The 20,612-nt window shown below is 45.0% G+C and overlaps 1 protein-coding gene across 1 annotated transcript; it reads right to left on the bottom strand.

Moving 5' to 3' along the window:
• Positions 1–7,608: 7,608 nt before the first annotated feature.
• Positions 7,609–14,602, bottom strand: LOC104323323 (C->U-editing enzyme APOBEC-1). The gene is made up of 5 exons (XM_009926938.2): positions 14,046–14,602; positions 12,731–12,758; positions 11,915–12,303; positions 10,563–10,681; positions 7,609–8,190 (listed from the first exon to the last, which is right to left on the bottom strand). The coding sequence occupies exons 1-5, from the start codon at positions 14,065–14,067 to the stop codon at positions 8,164–8,166; spliced, it is 585 nt and encodes a 194-aa protein (XP_009925240.1). The 5' UTR covers positions 14,068–14,602; the 3' UTR covers positions 7,609–8,163.
• Between the last annotated feature and the right edge of the window lie 6,010 nt (positions 14,603–20,612).

The following is a 20,612-nucleotide window of genomic DNA, read 5'->3' as shown; positions in this document are numbered from 1 at the left end:
AGCCAGCAGGTCTTCTAAGTGGATCGTGTGCAGGCCCAGGCCCTGTCGTGCCTCCTGCCCAGAAAGGAGGGAGCTTCAGTAGCTGTGGGGCCAGGTTTTGTGCCCTAGGGGAGGTTGAAACTAGACAATAAAAGCCTAAAATGAAACCAGAAGACTCGCTGGCCAACATTTTCAAGTGTGAGCTGCAATTCTGGGTGTGCAGCAAGACACTCCCCATGCAGAAATAGGAAGTCCACTCAACTCCTATTAACTATTTTGAGAGCCGTGGCAGCTCGGAGTCAGTACTGATCAGTGTGTGGACATCCCACCCAGCCAGGAAAGGAGCCTCCAAGGCACTTCACCTCTGCAATGTTTTTCCAGCATACAGCTACTGGAAATCACAGTTCATTTCCACACCGTATTGTCCCTCAGACATAATTTCTCATTCATGTAGGTTGAGGCTGTGGCATTTTAGATGGTGTATTGGCATCCACATCGGTCACCATCTGTTTCTTCGCACACCTCAGGGAGGAGCACCACAGCTCTCACTACTGGAATACTTTTCATCCACCCAGCATTTCCTCCCAGATCAGACCTGCAATACGCTCCCTCCCCAGCCAGCCGCCCTCTGCTGGAGGCACCTCAGCAGTCCCACAGTCTTCTGTTTTTTTCAGGCCTTTTACTGCCCATAATATGGCCAGGTATGGCTAGTTGGTGACTGGACTGAGAGCTGACCAGAAAAAAACATCAAGCATGAGCAAAGTTATACAGCCTGTAGATAGATGTCTTCTGTAGGGGACAAATTAGCACCTGATCTTGTGGACACAGTCTTTACCAAGTTGAAGACGTGTTCATAGCACACAGCTACTCACCACCACCTTCCCACCATCTAAATTACAAATGGATTGTCCTCTGCAGTCTAACCTCTTGAGGCTTTGCCAAGGCTAAGTGTGTCCCACATTCTGGGGGTGCTCTGTCATTTCCTTCATGATGGCTGGGAGTTCTCTGCTCCATCCCGTTCCTCTTTCCGGGTAAGGCTGGAGGCTCCTGCGTCGCTCCTCAGAACACCTCCTCTGGTGCTAGGCCAAATGCAGGAGGACAGCAGAGAGCCCTGCTCCCACGGTGCCTCCTCCTGCTAGGAGCAGTCACAACTGGGTGCATCACAAGCTTCCTACAACTTCAGGCTCCTGAGATACTCTCAGCTTGAGGAATTTCGACCAGGAATAGCAATGAGAGTTCTTTGCAAAGCATTAATTTGCAAGCATGGTGTTGTATATTTGTTTGATATGGTGGATATTATTTATATAAATAAAGGTCTTAAAAACGAGCATCTGGTTTTGTCATTATTTTGTACTATGTGGGTGAGGGAATTAAAAGTTGACAAAAAGGGTTGACGTGACATCTATCCTTTCTGATTTCTGGAGAGACAACCTGGCACTATCCTATTAAACTGTCTTTATCCTTTTCACTTTTAACTTTGAAGTTGTTGACAGTGTCACCCAGCAGACAAGGCAGATAAAGTGTTCAGGCAACAGGTACTTTGGAAATACTACCAAATATCTGTGATGTAAACGCTGAAGTTGTTCAAGATGATTGATTGCAACATTCCTTGATTGCAAGCCTATCATCGTCCCCATTCATGACTTGTAACTGACCAAAGTGGACACAGAAGCGCTGACTCAACATACTTCACAAAACAAGAAGAAAAGCAGAGGTGGAAAAAGGATCTCTGTCTTCCAACTTTTGGGACTGGCCTGTACAACACCGTTGTCCTTCTCAGTGAAATTGTTGGAGAGCTACTAGAAAAAGTAGCATTTCTTTAAAAAGCAGTTGAGACACTGGCATTTGCTTAAATGCTGACAAACATTGAATTGAATATACCTATTGAAACATGACAATTAGTGACATTATACGATAGGAGAATAAATGCAATGAGTAAACGCAAAGAAACATGCACTGCATTCAGAAAACATCCCAGGTTGCTTCTTCTGAATCTAGAGCAGATTAAGTTCAGTGGACTGTTTAGCTAATCCATGCAACTTAGCTATAGGAATTTAGCTCTTCTGCTATGAGAGTCTTTTCAACTGCACTTTTTCCGCTCTCAGATACCAATTCATATTATTTGTTACAAGGTATTCTTTGAATTGCCATTATTATTAATTCAACCTCAGATGCATTAGGTGTCTCTGTAAAGAATAACTCCCTGGAGGATGACAGTTATGTAGTAACATTACTTTTTCAGCCTACGATTTTTTTACTTGCTTTGTAGACTGTGTAGATAGGGAACATTTCACTGCTGCTTATATACTCTTGAGTACCACTTATGTTCACAGCCTGTCCCTTATGGAGATAGTGACTGTGCTATTCTCGGTGTCACCTTCCTTTATATGCACCTGGGAAAAACCTAACCCCTCAAGGAGACTGTGGCAAATATACCTCAGGCCCCATTGCCTGAGCTGTGGGAAACGGGGGCTTATGATATCTGGGTGGGTGTTTCCTCCCGAGACTGTGGGGAACAGCCAGAGCAGGGGCCTATGGTGCTAGCCGAAAACCCCAGTCTCACTTGGTCCAACATCCCACGGTTTGCAGCGATGAGCAAGGCACAGGCGCATCCGAATAGCTGCACAGCTGCCGCCCCGAGCCTGCCTTTCCACGAGTGTGCCCACCTCCCCATTCTCACACCTAAGGACTACAGCCGCAATTAATGACAGGATACAAAAGATTTCCCAGCAAATCTGGCACAAACATGAGCTTTTGCCAGGCCTGCCCCCATGACTGGGTGTGTAATGTCTTGGGTGCTTTTTGCACGCTCAAGCTGTATGCCCTGTTACTGTAAGCACACCTTCACCAGGCCCAGGGGGCTGCTGAGAACCATCCTGCCCACGGGCTGGGGGTAGCTCCTTCGTCATCCTGCGTGTATCTGCACGCAGCCACCTGCATGACCTTTTGGCAATCGGACCCTCGGGACGCATCCAGTCTTATGACAACAGACATGTCCTTTATCACCCCGGGGGCTGGGATACAGAGACAACCCGCTCTGTGGAAGCTCCAGCTCCGCAGCAGAGCGAGGTACAGGATCGGTCTTTGATAACGGAGGAAACAGGATAAACGGGGATGGGATGGTGATTGGTACAGTGTGGAAAACCAGGCATGGCTGTCATTTCCTGGCGCACAGGGGTGTCTGGCACCCTTTACGAGGGTGTTGGCTGGAGGGATGCTGTTCCTCGCTGCAAATGGCCCCTGCAGTCCGGCTCTCAACAACCCCCGGAACATGCCCATTGAAGAGCAGGACACTGACATCATTCCCACAGCTGCACACAGCATTACTCCAGGTCAGTACACAGCGTCCTTGGACATCACATTGCAATAATAAGAAACAGATTACCATTAAACAATGCAAAGACACGCTCCAGGCCCTTGCAAATACAAGGGGGATTTTCAAGGCACGTCTCCCCCCTGCTGCTTGCTCTCCTGCCTGCTGGTACTTGGAAACCAAGACAGAAAGGGGCTTCAGGGTCATGGAGTCCAGTCCCCTGCTACTTGCCCCTTTAGGAGTTTTAGCCTAGATGTATTTGTGCCCAACATTGTCCTCTAGCTCGAGTAGTTGTTTTTTTCTCCCCTCCCTGGTGCTGACCCTTTGGTGTTTCTATGAGCAGAAATTTCATTATTTAATCACATATGTATTAAATACTCGCGGCGTTGGAAATCGGATTTGGTTCACAGAAGAAACGTGGAGGGGTTTGGCACAGAAGAGACCATTTGTTCTGACAACACCAGCAGTGATGAGCAGAGCCTCTGCAGGGGAAGGAGAAAGTGGGTTGCTGCAAGAGCAGAGGTCAGAGCAGAAGAGTAGGCACCAAAGCATGGCAAGTATTTTGAAGGCTGCCTTTGGCTTTTAAATCTCTCATATGCCTTTGTGATAGGCATGTTTCCCTTCAGGCTTCCAAAGCCACATCAGATATAGCTATAACACCATTGTTAATGCTGCTGTTGTCATTATTATTATTAAGCATGCCAGCTGAAGGACTGATGTGACTTTTGGAGGTGCAGGGCTAATATTGAGGGAGGAAATCTTCCTGCCTGCAAGGGGCCTGTCTCCTCATGTGGGTGAGCGCACCTGAGTTCCAGGGCAGGGAGGATGTCGATGTGTCTGTGCTATAATCTTGTTATTAAATCACAGTTAAGAACTACCCTACTCTACAAGCTGGAATAATGTTTTTACCACTCCAGAGGGACAGATGAAGATGAGAGTAAACCAGCTCTCTTCTGTGGTTACCTCTATAGGCTACCTCTATAGACCCACCTCTAGGCCCTTACATGCCAGGAGGAGCACAGCAGGGATACAGGAGATTGCAAGTTCACTTTGCCAGCTAAAACTGGTGTAAAAAGCTTCACTAAGCTGACTTGGAACTGGCAAGCTTCCAAATGGACCAGAGAAAGTTTGTCCTCCTGTCTTCACCGGGAAAGGGCTGAGCCTTCCATGAAGAATCATGAACTGGCTAATTCATAAAAATGAGTATGTGCACTTCAGTTAATCCAGGCACTTCTGTGCAGCTGAATGACTTGGTAATGCCAAGCACTATCCCCAGCGCTCACTTCACAGTCCAGGCTCTACTAGGAGTGTGGCACCATCCCTCACGCTGCCTTGTTCATCATTTCTGGTTTATCAGGTGTCCTCTTGCTCCCTTAGAGATAGTCCTACACATTACAGGACCATCACCACTGCAAAGTTCTTGCCTAACAGACTAGGATTGCTGCTGAGCAAATGCGCACATCTCTGGTTCCCCCCCCGACCCTCACTTGTACTGGGGCAGGGCCATGGGACCCTGATCACACTCCAGCTGGAGTTGTTACAGCCTCCATAAAATGCTGTCTCTGCTTTCAGCTGTCTCCAAGATCCTGCTTCATTTCCACTCCCAGAACAGCATCGTAGCTGCTTATGCTTCAGAAAGGGCTACTGAATACTCAGAAACCACATTTGGCCTAGGAAGAGCTGAAGAGAGCTGGAGCCTGGGAGTGCGTCATGTGAGAAGTATTCTATCTTCTCACTTTGTTCTTCTCTTCCCTAGTATTTCACCTTCAGGAACCCATTGTTGCTGTGTTTCTCTTTTGGGACTTCTAGGAAGACTGATTACCCTTCTGAGAAGGAGGAACAAACAAACAAGGAGTTGGACAGAAAACCAGATAATTACAGGGGACAACAAATGAAAACACATGTTTTGGGAGTAAGAGTCAGAGAGTCAATGCTGTACGATATTATAGAATATTATAGGGAGCTGAAAAGGGACATAAACCAGCACATCCCTGTGCAGGCACCCACTGCTCCCTGAGGAGCCAGTGGACACCTGCCAATAGTGTTTTGAGATAGGATGATGGAACAGGAGTAAGCACAACAGCTTCCAGGATGTGTGTCCAAAACTCATCAGGTTGCATCTCATATGCTTGCTAGTGCTGACCTACTGTTATTAATCCCCAAGGCATTCCTCACACCCTGGAGGGAATCATACCTACCGCACTACCTGAGAGAAGCTGCACCGGGTAATGCTGCAGAGACACACGTTAAACGAAACTGAGGAGCCTGGTGGGATCTCATTTTCTTCCTCCTTCATCAATCATTTTGTCCTCTGTTGTTCTGCTGTATATTCTGACTTCTCCCTTGCTTTTGTCCCTTGGCCACCACCCCACCCTCATCCAGGGCTCTCTGGCCTGGGGCTAAACAGATGAGTATTAGCTGAAGTTCAAAGCAAGAATAGGGTACCTCTTGGTGTGCCAGGAATAACCCCTCTGTCCTGCAATAAAGGCACTGTTCTCTACCTTGTCTGCAGTAAAACTATTTCATGGTAATAGCTCACTGAGATGGGCCTTGGACTGCCAGGAACAAAGCTGGAGGTTTCACAGCAGGGTCTGTGCTCACCCTCAGAAGATACTGCAGGAAAAAGCAATTAATTTGGAGCAGGTCACCATATTGCTGTTATAGGATTAAGATCAACTTTGGCCTGGTACATTCCTTACTGGACTACTGGTCCTTTCTCATGTAGAACAAAGTGGTTGACACAGCCCTAGCTTCTGGACCATGTAATCCCCTTCATCTAGTGCTACTTACAGAAGGCTCCTCTTCTCTTTCTTGGGTCTTCTCAGATGAATTCTCTCCCATCAACCCCCCTTCCCCTCCTCATTCAAATTCACATCTTTTTTAATCTCCAGGCAATGTCATCATCCTACTCCAAAGACCTGGGCCATCCAACCTGCTGTCTTCCTCCAGAGAGCTGGAGTTTTAGGTACACTGAGCTCCAACCTTTCCAAGGTCATATGACTGCATATTTATTCTAAGGTACAGAAACATAGTGACACCTGCCAGCATTTTTAGGTTATTTCATGTGAACTAGCAATGTGTCCGTAAGTTCCACACTGCTATGGGTAAAGCCTTCTCTGTGCTATGCTAAACTGTGAGCAAGATTCTATGATGCTTAAGTATTTCTGACAAGACACATGGATGGGTCTTCAGGTCTTGCAGACTTTCTTAAAACTTGGGGCTTCCATTTTGTGCTGGCCACAGACACTACACGTTTTTGCAGAGCTTTGTGCTGTTGTACTTTTTAGATTCTCAGATGGGACTTAGCTGACTTCTGTGGCATAATGAAGTTTCAAAGCAAGACACAAATGAAGGTGTTTGAAGATACATATGTTGATTAAGCTCAAATCAATTTGCCACATTCTACAGCAGACCAGTAACTTAGAAAGTATGTTGCTGAATGGTTATGGACCCTGGTGTACTCCACTACATCTTGATCAAGTGATTTGATTTCTCCCTAAGGAAACAAAGACCTAACACTAGAATGGCCAGAAAGCAAGCCTGTGACATCCAGCCTGAGGTCCTGGACAGGGGAAAGAAAACTTTAGCCATGCTATACATTGCTTGGAGTAATTTTACTTGGTTAATGTAAGAGACACTCCCTAGCCAGCTGCGCTCAGCTTTAGATGCTCTCTCAGACAGCAGGGGCTGGAGCTGCTTCCTCAGCCTGCAACTTTTCTGGCTGTCTTGATTGTCTGCTAAACATCTGGAGGCTTTGGCATGGCCAAAGGATGCTATAAGCATTAATCAACTAGAAGAGATAGGCATGGTTCCCACCAGCCCCTGCCTTATTCCTCAAAGAATCATTTGTGCCTGCATGTTGCAAATCCCAGCAGCAGCACATTCCCCAGTGGGATCACACAATGGGCCTCCTGCTTGGAGGGGTGGGGAATCCTGAAACATGGAGCTCCCAGCATGATTCATTCAGATGTTTTGCATTATTTGCAATGCAAACTGAGAACTGCTCCAAGGCCCAACACACCTGTACCTTCTTTTTGCCTTCCGCCTGTAGAAATAGCGCAGAGCTCTCACTATCTCCTACCTCACCACTCCACTCAGTGTTTCCAGCTGGAAAAGCAGAGACTTTTTACTGTGTTCCCCCAGTTTACGATGAACAGCTAGGACTCCAGAGTCTGGAATTACAAGAGAAGGATGTGCCCAGGAACTGAGCAAGAAAGAAAAGTTTCCACAGAGTGGACGTTTTCCCTTTTATTCTGTTGTTTTCATAAAAGTAGGGAGAATAAAACCTTAAAATGAAGCAACATAATCCTTAGTAATATAATAGCATTATATTTTAATAAAAGCAGTAATATAATAATAATATTACAGAAATACTGCAATAGCATGAAGTATTTTCTGAAGCATACACACATAGCCATAAAAGTGATCTTCATGAAATTCTCAAAACCAGAATGCATTGCTCTGATTATTTCTTTGGAACAGATCAGAGCACAAAAAATGTTACTCACAGACCTCTCAAGAAGGTACTCACAGAATCTGATTGCAGAATCAGCAGACATGAAAAGCCTGATCCTGGGGCATAGTCACCATCCCCATTGGACTCTCGGGAAGCCTTGTAAAGACCAAGACCGCTGTGTCCTGGCTGCCTGGCTGCATCATCTGAACTTCTTGATGGTTTTTCATGTGCTGCTTCTGCTGTGTCCAATACTTAGCAACGCCCAGCCAGTGATAAGAGCCTTCTCTGGTGGCAGTACGAAGGTGATAGTTCAAGGCTGCAGTAGAAAAGACTGCCAGGGACCGGCTTTTCCAGTCTTGTAAATAGTGCTATGATAAAAGTGAGCTTGAAACATGCTGCTAATGCTTGTTAGTATTCAGTTTGCCAGCAATGGAGGAAGTCCCTAGCAGGAAGAAAGAAACATGAACATTAAAAATTAGGTGCTAAAAACTTAAGTTGTCTCTTCAACATGATCCAGAGTTTCAAAATACAGCATCTAGTCCAACAGATCGCTCTGATCCACCTTCAGCATGTTAGATAATCTCCCTTGGGTCACAGCTTTCCAGACAACAGGATAGCACCTCGGAATTTACTGTGCCATGTAAACCCCTCCTAGAAAGCCAGACCGGTCAGAAACAGAAGCATTTAAAAGGTGGCAGATTGCGTAGCTGAATTCGGGGGAAGTGGAGCTAGATCCTGTAGAAAGGCAGAATTTGGGGGGTTGGAAAGGCTGTCTAGAGGTCTCTAGTCCAACAACGTGTTTGCGGCATGGCTAACTCCAAAGCTACATCTGGCAGCTCTAGAGGAAAGTTCTCAGCATCTCCAGGGATGGAGGTCTGACAGCCTTTCTGGGCACTGGCTCCAGTACGGCACCACTGTTGGGGAGACTTCTTCCTTCTTTCCAGTTGGAATTTCCCCTGTTGCAGCTTGTGCCTGTTGCCTCATTTTCCCTCTGTGCAGCTTTGAGGAGAGCCTGGCGGTCTTTGTTGCCTTTATGTAGTGGGACGCTTCAGCTAGATCCCCCTTCGCCTTCTTTTCTTTAGGTCTAACAAAGCCAGTTCCCTCGGCCTCTCCTCGTCAGGCAAGTGCTCCAGCCCCCTGACCATCACAGTGGTACTCCACCAAACCCTCTCCAGTTCCTCACTGTCTTTCTTATGCCAGGGGGGCATGACTTGACGCAATGGTCTGTATTTCTCTGGAGCATGTGCCTGGAACTCACTCTCCTCATTACACCCCTGTGTAATTAGTACAATGGGGCTGGGTGTTCACAAGGGCTGAGCGCATAGACCTTTCCATTCCTTCTGGGCGGGTTAGTGATTAGTCAGAACTACTGATAACGGGCCCTATTCACCTTCATTTTAGGGTGGCTTGAGTTTCGCCGAGACAGCAGAGCAGTTGAGCAAGTGCCTGACTCTCAGCATGAGTGTCCCAGTGCAAGCTTCCCAGGCACCAGGACTCTGCAGGTAAACAACAGGGATGCCAGGGGCACAGGGAGGGACAGGTTTTTGTTAGCTGTCTCTAAAACCAAGACCTGAAGGGCATATTTGCCATGTCCTGCTGCCCAGGGAACTGTGCTGAGTCAGCTGCATGTTGTCAGTACTCACAAGCATTTAGCAGACAGCTCTGTTCAGCTCCCTGGTAAGCATCACACTATGCATTTGATTGTGCGTAAGCTGCTAAATTATTTAATCATCTCAGACATTAGGAGACTCCGGAAGGCTGAAAGCCAAGGGAAAAATATCTCCTAAACAGTTACATTGCATTAACTACTTTGTTAGATCAGCTGACTGGCGGGATAATGCCACTGACTGTATCCTGTCACCTGAATGTCTTACTCAGACAGAATTAGAAAGGTCAGGTCCTTTCCTGAGGTATACCTAATCTGCGGTATTAAAAGACCTGTGTAAAGTTTGGAGTGGATGGAACTGAAATGAATGCTAATGCATACCTTTTCCTCAGTCAGAAATGAAACAAGGCATTTATAGCATCCTACAAACAGGTTAGTTTTCCTCCTTCTAGACTTTTAAGTTCCTGTCTGTATTACGTAGTTCTGTGCATCCCTTCCTCTATCTCCTGCTGTCCATTCTGCTAGCCCCTGTTCTACATATAGGGACCAGTTCAAGAACTGGCTTGCTCCGCAAAGGGTGGCTGAGCCAGGAAGTTAACTCCAGTCCTGGTCTTCTCTCCTGTTGAATAGACCACCTTCTCTTTCTTGTATAGTAGGATACCAGGCCATAGAAATAACTTTTTGCAGTTGTATGGATTGCAAGAAATAGGGAATGCAGATCTCAATCATATGATACTCTTATGTGTAAGCTCTGATTCTGAAAGTGAATCCACCCATCTGGGCTTTTGAACTTGCTCAGAACTTAACTAAAATCAGTGGCCTTGTCCTGAGAGGCAATACAAGTGTACTTGAATCATGTTTACACAGCTGAAGGAGCTTTTGGGATCAAATAGCTCCAGTAAGCTGCAAGCTAGTGAACTTGTAGCTGATCCATGTAAAGGGTTGAAATAGTTTACCATTTCCTTAGTAAAAAAAGTGAGAGTATTGCTAAATCTTTTCTCTACTCCTGGCCACAAAGGCACAATGTAGGATCATAGTCCTTGGCAATCTCTTGCCCGCTCAGCCCTCTGTTCATGCAGCATCAAGCCCGTGCTTATTTTTCCTACTATTGTTTCTGCTAACACTATTGCCAGGATCTTCCAAACCTCCTTTTCCTAGGATTTTGCATTACTTTTCTCTCTCAGTGTTTTCTTCAAGTGCATACTAACCAAAAGGATATGAGAGAGCTCTGCCTGATTCAGAAAGATGTATGAAGCGAAGCTCCAGGGCCAATAATCCTCTTTTCCATGTTGGTATGCAACAAATGTTTTCCAGCAGTAACTGTAATCTGAAAAGAGAGATATCCAGTCACACTTGATGAATGGCATGCCCAGTTCTTTCTTCATGAATATGTCAGTGAGTCACTTCTTTCTCAGTAAGACAACGGTAAAGGGCAGGAGAAAGATATTCATCTGAGGGTATTCATGCAAGGGACTAACAATGACTTGCAAATACACAAATAAGTTAGTGGAAAGGGGAACCAAAACTCTACAAATAGCAATATGTCTAAAAAGGGGATTTGCCAAAGAGAGAAAGATCACTACGGTGGCTTGGGCAACCCCTATCACAGATAGCAGATCAGGGCATAAAGCCAGAGCATGTTGGCCAAGGGAGAAGGAGTTAGTGAGTGGCAGGCTGCTTCTTTGGGAGCGATTGAAAAGGGAAGTAGCATGTGCAATCAGGGCTGTTCAGGCATACCTTTTGGCAGCCTTGCGCTTGATCACAGCAGCTTTGGCTAAGACGATAAACTTGTTGCTTCAGTCATGAATCTGTCTGACTTACCTTGATGATCATGGAAAACCTGGAGTGAACACCCTAACGTTTAGCAGTTTCATATTGATCTTAGTGTTGATAGGATGGCCAGAGCTTCTGTCAATGCTCTGGTGGTATAATCCCAGAGACAGGTTCCCCAAGATAAGCAATGTCCTTTAAGTTTACATTTGAGCTGGTAGGTTTTCTAGCTGCACACTCCAGTAGCAAGTATCCAGGCAGGTATGTGAGATTCATCTCTTCAAATGTATGTTCCTTTCTGTGAGCTACTTGTCTGGACTATTTTTACAGCTAAGCATCAACAGACAAGCAAGATATACATATTAAAAGACACACATGCAAGATGTCCTCTGTGATTCATCCTCTGAAAGTATCCTTTAGATATTGTCTCCTCCAGCTATCAAGGTAAACCCGTTACTTGCTGCAGCTGGCAAGTTGATCTGCCCATATATGCTAGAAGGGACAGGTTCTATCTTACACTCAGGATTTTTTACTGTATATAAAGGAGGCGTGGATGGCTAGAGAAAGACATAACTCTCCTTCAGATTTCGCAAAAGGAAATGACGATGCTGGTCCTGCTGCTGTATGGGACTGTGGAAGAAATAAGGCAGAAGAGAGTGGCACTTTTGCACTCACTAGTCCTCCCCAATGCCAGTCATCACCACTATTACAAAGCACAACTGCTGAGAGTGCACATAATCCCAGAACTTTCAATCCACATCTAGACAAAGCCAAAGAGCAGTTGGGATACCTGAAAGATTCATGATACGTATAATGACTCCATTCATTGCCAGGTCCCTGAGACCTTTTCGGTTACGGATATCCAGGTGCTTGAACAGCTTGGCTGCGTATATTTCCAAGGTCACATTGGGATGTACCCTCAGGAACTCCAGAATTCTTCTGGAGCATTTCCCACAGGGGGTAGTAGATAGGACCCAGGTGATGGAACAAGAAACAGATGGTGTGGCCTTGAAACAATTTTCCAAGAAGTTGACTTCAGCGTGTTGGGTAGAATTGTTTGAGCACCAGTTCCTCCAGATGGTACCTCTGCTCCACCTGATTTCGTACAGCAGGTACACCACCTTTGGATGTTGGCCAGGCAAATAATTTCTTTTGAAGTCATTTGGCTGTAGCTTCCACCTGCGACAAATGTACCAGCAGTACTATGATCCCACCACTTCAATGTTGTTTGGTCCCATTGTGCATTGCCTGCTCTCAACATCAGCCAAGCCTCCCACTCTCAGCCTTTCCCATCACAAATAAGCAGCTTGAAGAATGTTGCAATCTAATGATCTAAATCTGGAATTTGATGAAGGCTTCAGAATTATTCCCTTAGAGTGGCCCTGGTGAAACACCCACAGCACCTCCTTGAGAGGTGTTGGGAGAGTAAGCAACCCCATCACCACTCTGAGATCAGCACTGGTCAAAGCAGTGAGACAACTGGAAAGGAAGATCAGGGAAAGGGATGGTAAGAAGAAAACAAGGCACAAGGCTTCTTAGCTTTGCCTATGTCTGGAAATTGCCATGGGGCCCGGGCAGCACACAGTGATAGAACTGTATCTCTTACCCTTGGATGTTCTCTCTGGGTGCAGCATCTAGATGGAACAGAATTGTCGGTCACTAGGGATAGCAGATCAGAGAACAAAATTTCCTCTACACCTCCTGGCCCCTTTCAGTCCATACACTTCCTGCCAAATCTCTTTTATCTAAAAGGGCAGCCACTCTGGGATGCGGGAGTGGTGGATTTCTACCCGGGAGCTGAACCTGATGGTTGTTTAAACTATGCTGTACATGAACCTTTACTCATTTGAACACATTAGGGCTGACTGCGATCTCACTCAAGTTTAACTTCACTGATTTCAGCAGTACTGCATCTGCTTTTCCCTGACTAATGAAAGAGCAGAATAAAATCTCTTCTCCCTTTGTATCTTCCAAACCACTTCTATCGGCAAAACTTCAGCTATTTTCCTGTTGGTACTCATAATGTCAATCTAGACAAAAACATTTCCACAGCCAATGGTTCTTTCTTTTCTTAGTATGAAACTGTTTCAAAAGGTGAAAAAATATCAGTGCCGAGGGAAAAATATCAGTGCAGATAGGAGGGTGATTTCTGACTACCAAATACCTATGGGTTGCCACAGACCTGCCTGATTATATACATTTTTGTCTCTTGTGATGGCAAAGAAGTTTGACCCTATGACTCATTCATCCCTTCCTAGCTGAGGGTCTAGATGAAAACAACTGTGGGTGATCAAGGACAGTTATTTCTTTTGTAAAAGTCCATCCAGAGCAAACTTAAGGATCTAAGAACCCTCATTTTATTGAAGAAAAGAATTCATTTACTTAGAATTAAGATACTAAAGGTATTTTTCCACAGCTCTTAGTTCTTTAAGATGAGGAATTATGAAATATACACAGTGAAATTACATTTCAGCAGGAATAAAATAGTCTTCTACATCAACAGAGACCTGATCAGCTCTTTGCACAGCCTTATTGCACCAGTTCTTTAAGAGGCATCTTCTAATATTTTATTGCATTGAAAACAAAATAGGCGAAAAGATAAGCCAACTAATTTTCTCCATTCTTAATTGCCTTTGAGATCTCTTTCCACATTAAGAGGTCTTTTGGAATTTGAATTCTTCCTGCCTAATGCCACGTGAGGGTTAACAAAATTATATTAATATTTTGAAGCTGGACCTAAGACTCAAGATATGGTAATGCATTCAAAGAGATAACACACAAAATCCACAAGTATCTCCTGTATATCTTCATGTGCCAATGCACACATTTGGCTGTACTCATCAGTTCCTTAGATACAACTACAATAAATATCTACACCGAATATGGAGAACTAGACCTGCTTTTCACATACAGGTACTTACCTCTGTCAGCGACAGCAGCCATGGATATTTCTGGATTTGTCTGTTGTCTCTTGAGGGATGGATGTCTCTTTATTAGTCTTACATTTGTTTCAGTTTCTGTTCCCAAACACTGAAGTTTGGACGGTAATGTTACTCAACTATTTCCTCCTGGTGACTTGCTCTTACACGCATAAACCACCCCACTCAGGGAAACCGAAAGCAAGTTCCTGGCAGCAAAAAATTGCTAAGGAGGGTGACTCCCATTCAGAAGTAGATCTGGGGGTGTAAACAAGGTTGCCTGCGAGAAGCTGGAATTAACAGGTGAGCCCTTTTTTTGCAGTGCAGAACAGAAATTTTATCTCTTTATTACCCCTAGCCCCAGAATAGAAAAGCAAGTCTTCTCTAGTCACCCCAATGCAAGAAGGGAGAAAAAGCATCTACACAAATGGCATCAAGTCACATAGCTGTGGCATGGCAGATAACTTTTCTGGCACCCAGCTGTCATCAGAAAGTTGAGCAGTACCCGGTGGAGAGAGGGAAACAAGACATCATCTGCAAAAGCTTGTGATTTTATGGATCTCCAGCAGGTGGTGATGGTTACTGCCATTTCCCTTCATGGGACCATTCTGTGGATTTCCAAGGTCCACTCATCCACCCCCGAACCTGGGTCCTAACGTAAGCAAGGCAGACCCTCAATGTGTGTGAGGACACATCTACAGCTGTGGTCAGCAACTGGGTAGACACTCTCAGGCTAACCCTGAGCAAGCTGCCCAGCATCCAAGAGAGCTATGGCAGTGGACAGCTTGTTGTGGGGGAACACCCAGGTATTTATGAAACTTCACAACCGAGAAAAGCTCTGTACTCATGTGAGCATCCTGACAGCAAGACCTGAGCCAGCTGGTGAGTATCTGCAGAAGCTACTGGTCATGAGAGATCAGTTGCCTGATGTAAAAAGAATAGGCTTTTTCCAGTGCCCTGAGAAATCTGCTCTGCATTATGAACTGGGCATCACCTTCCTGTGATCTGTTCTGTAATTCACACAAGATGCAGCAAAAAATATTTCCCATTTAATCTGAAAAATGAGTGAAGCAATGCTAGTTGCTAGTGAGAAGCTTTCCTCCGACTGACACACCCCAAACTGGCTTGCAGAGCAAAAGGGATTACAAAAGAATTTCTCATATGGCTTAGCTAGACATGACTGTGCTGAGTCAGTCTCCATCACTTACAATTTCCCCTGTTTTTCTGACACAATTATTTTGTGACCTGATGCAAGCCGCAGAAATGGGTCCCTGGTGAGCCATCGTCCAGTAATGTGCACTCCCTGAGGACAAAGCCATTGCCATCCTCAATGCCAGGTCTGACTTGGGATTGTAAAGCTAAAGGAGTGATTTATTTGTATTCTCTGAGGCCAGCCCTCAATATTCTGTTGTCAAAAAATACTCAGTTTCCTGCAAGGGCAGAACAAACAGAAGTGAACACGAATGGTGGACTACAGAGGGAGCAGGGATTCAGGCACTGGCAGGACCTTCTGTGAAGGAGAAGGCTGGTCGCAGCAGGTTATCGGGCAGCACAGTGCCAACACAGCACCTGCCTTCAGGGCCTCTTCTGCTGCCGCAAGGTCACCACCCACTTCACAGCACAGAATTCTTGCCTCGTGGTTGCATTAGTTCATAACTTAGGAAGAGTGAATGGGATCAACTCAGACACTTCTTGAAAAAAATTTGAAAGGTGTTTGACTAATGTGTTTTTGAGATCATGGACATGATACTCAGTAAGGCCAGAAATGAATTGATACTATGCTATTCTCTTAATTTCCTTCTTTCTGCAGTAGAAAACTGCAAATATGCAGTTGTAAATTAGGTTTTGAGATGCTTAGTCTGATCTGCAAGAAATGGCTTGATTAGCAGCAGTGCTCAGTAGCAGTAGTTCCTGGTATAAAATCAGCAATGTGTCACAGAAAGCAGAGAGAGAAAAAAACGAGTCCAAGCAGAAGCAGGGAATTTGCAACACAACATTTCCAGGTGTCTCCAGGAAGGTGAATGTGCTCTATGAGATGGTGGAAAACCAAAAAAGAAAAAAAAGGGAAGTGTCGTTCTGTCATTTCTGCCAGCTTAATGTGAAGACAGGAATCCCTGCCAAATCTGGCAGTTGGTTTAACCCTAACAAAATCAGAAAGACAAGGTTACTACACAAGTGAATTTTCATGCTTCTAGAAGAACTTGCACATCCTGCCTATGGGGACAAAACTTCAGTGCATCAGGGGATGATGATAACCTCCAAAAGGGTCATATACCTGAGTGGGAAAACCCTTTCTTGGCCTTTATGAGCAAATAGCAGTAATCCAGTATCCCTTTAAGTTGCTACATGTCTGTAACAAGGGTTATATATATGGGTGGGACTTCATATTACTCAAACAGCTGTGATCAAAATATTCTTTTCTATTTCTCATCCTGTCAATTATCTCCCCTTACAGAAGCTGCTTAAGATAATGTTAGAGATAAAAGTGAAGGTGGTTTGTAATGCTGAGCTATTGGTAACATCTGAATATATCTCACCTGCTCCAGCAAATGGATTTTTTAAAAAAAAACCACCACCCTCATACACATACCTCCTGAACATAAATGCATTTTGGAGGATCACACACAAGCAAAGGGCACACAGAGTGGTGGACACACACTCACACATGACTCCTTTAGCCACCAGGTTCCTTAGACCTTCACGATAATATTCGCTTTTGTGGTAGCAGAGCCATGCTGTATACCTATGACCAGATTCATTGGGGGTAATCGTCCAGAAACTTCACAGTTTCTTCAGAACACTTTGCAGAGGGACTCCAGGATATACATTAGGTGATAGAGAGGTGGACAGAGCAACAGGGAGCTAACTCCTTACAGACTTCTCCCAGGAAACAGATTTCAGCATAACAGTCCCGCAGCGTGACGGTATTACAGTAGTGGTGTCTCCTGAATGTACCACTCCTCTAACTTATCTCACTGAGCCAGCTGTGTCTCCAGAGAACAGGCACAAAGTTTGCAATTTTTCTCCAATATCTTTTGGCTTATCTGACACTTGAAACCCAAGGTGTACATCTGGTAACACCAACTCCAACGTCACACCGAACAATTTTATTCAGCATAAAACACAAATGTGGACTGAGGTAGAAGTCATAGAAATGGAAACATGGGGAGGAAATTAGGAAAGACAGGCAGGTTAGAGAGAACAAAGAGGAGCACAGAAGAAGGAAAGTTAGATCAGACATCATAGAAGACAAAAAGAGACAAGGCTGGAATCAGCCAACATCCCAATTTGCAAATCTCTGAGAATTTTACAGGTACTCAGCTTTCTATTCTCTGGCTCAGTGATCTATTGGAAAGAGGTGAGAATCACCAGGTAGAAGTCTGGAAGCAAGGGGGAAGGCAAAACTTAAATGTGACTAAAAGCTTGGGGCTCTCGCCACAGAGGCTTAGGTCTCAATCTCCACTTACAAACCGCCTCCTGGACTTAATTTGTAATGGTAACTTTTGTGTTAGTTCAAGTGTTCTGCTGCTGGCACATTTGACAGTAAAAGGAAAATCTGCTGTATGTTTGTTTGGATTTCATGACATTTTCTCAGCAGATATCTACATTTGTATGGAAAGAAAAAACACACAGATCCTTTTGAGATTTATTCTGTGAACTTCAAATTTTAAAAAGGGCTAAAATGTGTCTCTGTGCGTGTATGAATATGTACGTATGAGTACACACACAGATATTTACATATATATGTATGCATAATAATGCAATAATGCATATAAAAACAAGCTTGTAGATAAACAAATACACGTCCTTAGCAGCATATGAATTTACAACTCTGACCAGTAAGCTCACCCACCCATGGCCTTTTTATCTCTCCCAGCACTTTTGCTTTCCTTTTCTTTGCAGGTTTCACAGCAGCATCATACTTTACTGAGAATCTTGTTTAGTTTCCACAGGTGAAAATGAAAATGTAAGAGATTAAGATAACTGTTGATGCCGTGCTACTTCTGGGTAAGTCTGACTCTGAACAGTGAAGTGGAATGGCAGCCAGCCACAAGGGCGTGTGGGCAGAGCCGTGACTCAGGCAAGGTGGAGGACGGGTGGTTAGTGGGCAGGACTTACCTGTGTGCTTACTTCAGTATTCATTTTTCTTAGCTAAACAAAACATCCCAATATCCTTGTAATAGAATTCTTTCACATTAACTGGTAAGGGTATAGAAATCTGGTGAGGCTATAGAAATCAGTGAAGCGGATCAAATACATTTCATGAGGAGTTAGGGTGAAAAAAGAAATGCTGCAAGTGAACATATCTGTATTTTGGACTATGATTTTCTAGTCTAAGCAGTCCTTCTACAGTCATCTCACGCTACTTTGCACCACAGAAGTTCTGCATATTTATCTTTCTGATTTTGCCTCGTTTCTACCTCTTTGTTTCAATGCACGTACTGCGTCAAAGCACTTAGCAGAGCAATAAGTACTGCAAACCCAGTGGACATCAGAGTGTCCATACTCCCTTTGAGAGGCTGAGTCTGGCATACAATCATCACACAACTAGCAGGGTTTTAAATAGCGAGGGGGACAACAAAACCAGGTGGACTTCACTAGAGAGAAAGCAATGATTCATCTGTTCCTTTCCTATCAGTCATACTGGAGAGAGTGTTCAGAGCAGCTCTAGGAACTTTCAGCACTGAGCTTTTCTTTCCAAGTGCTCAGGGATTGCTCAATGGCAACCACAGGGTTAAACTCTCCCCAAAATTCACCTGTAAGCTGTAGCTCCCATGGGAGGTAAAACCTCCATGAGAAGCAGACAATGTCTGCCAGAACCAGGCATTACAACCATCAGGCACCATTAAGGATGGAGTTAATTTCCTTCATAGCAGCTCGTATAGTGCTGTGGTTTAGCCTGGTTTACGAAAACAGTGTTGATAACACACCAACATTTTAGCTATCGCTGAACAGCTCTTGCACAGGATTGAGGCCATCTCTGTTTCTGACTTCGCCCCCAAGTCAGTAGGCTGGGGGTGGGCAAGATGCTGGCTGGGACAACTGACCACAGGGATCTTTCATGTCATCTAATGGTATGCTCAACAATAAAACTTGGGGAGATTTTTTTCTGAAGTTGCTGTTGCTGGTCATCAGTCTGCTGGTGGTGAGTGACTGCCTCTGCATCATTTGGGGTGCCCTTTCTTTTTTTCCCCTTCACTTATTAAACTGTCTGTATCTTCATGCATGAGTTTTCTCACTTTTGCCTTCCGATTTGCTCCCCCATCCCATGGGGCAGGGAGAGGGGAGAGCAAGCAGCTGTGTGGTGCTTAGCTGCCTGCCAGGGTTAACCCAACTCACCATCTCACATCCACAGGTAGGCTAGAAATCCACCCTACTTGGATATCCACAGGTAAGCTGCTAAAGAGGTCTTGTAAGAAGTCTTCAGAAGACTCCAGAGATACGGGGTTGCTCTGCCAGGATCTTCATGATTCGGGCCCTATGTTACTATGTAAATAGTCTCTCCATCACAGCTAATGCTCCTTCTCCTGTCACTGGTATGGAGCAGGACTGTGAGATAGGAACTCAAACGTGTGTTAAGCAGCAGTGTTTTATGGTATTCCTCACCACAGAGGCAGGACAATCTTCAGGGGACCATCTATCAGTAGTCTTGATAGCTTTGAACTTGAACAGTCATGGCATGTGGTGCAGGTCCAGGGGACACCTGGTACATCTGTGAGATAACCCTTCAAGGGAAGAGATTTAGGGATGCAGCTGAAGCGGTGGGTCCCAGCTACCTTTTCCCAGGTTGAAGCGGTGTTGCTTAGGCCAGTCAGCAGCACAAGGAGGACCCCCACCTGCCACAGTGATGGTTATGGATTGTGTTCATTGCATCTAAGTAGGTCTTAAGAGAAGTGAGGCATTAAAAGCTGGATGTGGGGTTAACCAGTGTTTGTGAGCAGCAGATGGCAGAAGTGGAAAACAAATGAGATGGAAATCAAGATGAGCAGGGAACTGTGAGGGTGGAAGGGCAGACCTTATATCCAAAAATCCAGCCGAGCTGTCATGGTTCACTCAGACAAGTACACTTAATGGGGTCAACTGCAAATGTTCGTCAGATCCAGCTATGAAAGCGGCCTGAAAATCATCTCCAACTACCCAAATAGTCTTGGCCCTGGTGCTATGGATTAGGCATTTGCTGATCAGATGCTGCTATGGAAAGACCCCACTACGGGGTAGACCAATAATCCAGATGGTAGTTGGAAGCAGAAGGAATGATGATACCATGTCGTTGCAATCTGCCCTGTCACAATTTTCCTGCCTTATCTCAGAGAAGTCATGCATGATGCTGACAGGGAAGTCCTGCCAGATCTCACTACTACAGTTAACACAGACTGCAGATTTGGAGGCTAACACAGTTACTGCTTGTCTTGTAAGACAGGCAGGGCTGCCGGATGGGGAACATATCCATCTGCACCTCCTTTGCCACAGCCTACTGCCCAGTCCACAATCCACCTTCACCAGAGACACTCAAACTGAGACACTCTGCCTCCCATCACCATGGATAAGGTTCAAGGATGAACAGAGACT

This window comes from Haliaeetus albicilla, chromosome 19, assembly GCF_947461875.1.
Source record: "Haliaeetus albicilla chromosome 19, bHalAlb1.1, whole genome shotgun sequence".
NCBI classification, from domain to species: Eukaryota; Metazoa; Chordata; class Aves; order Accipitriformes; family Accipitridae; genus Haliaeetus; species Haliaeetus albicilla.
The sequence above is the reverse complement of the archived record's forward strand: the minus strand, read 5'-3'. Positions and strand labels throughout refer to the sequence as shown.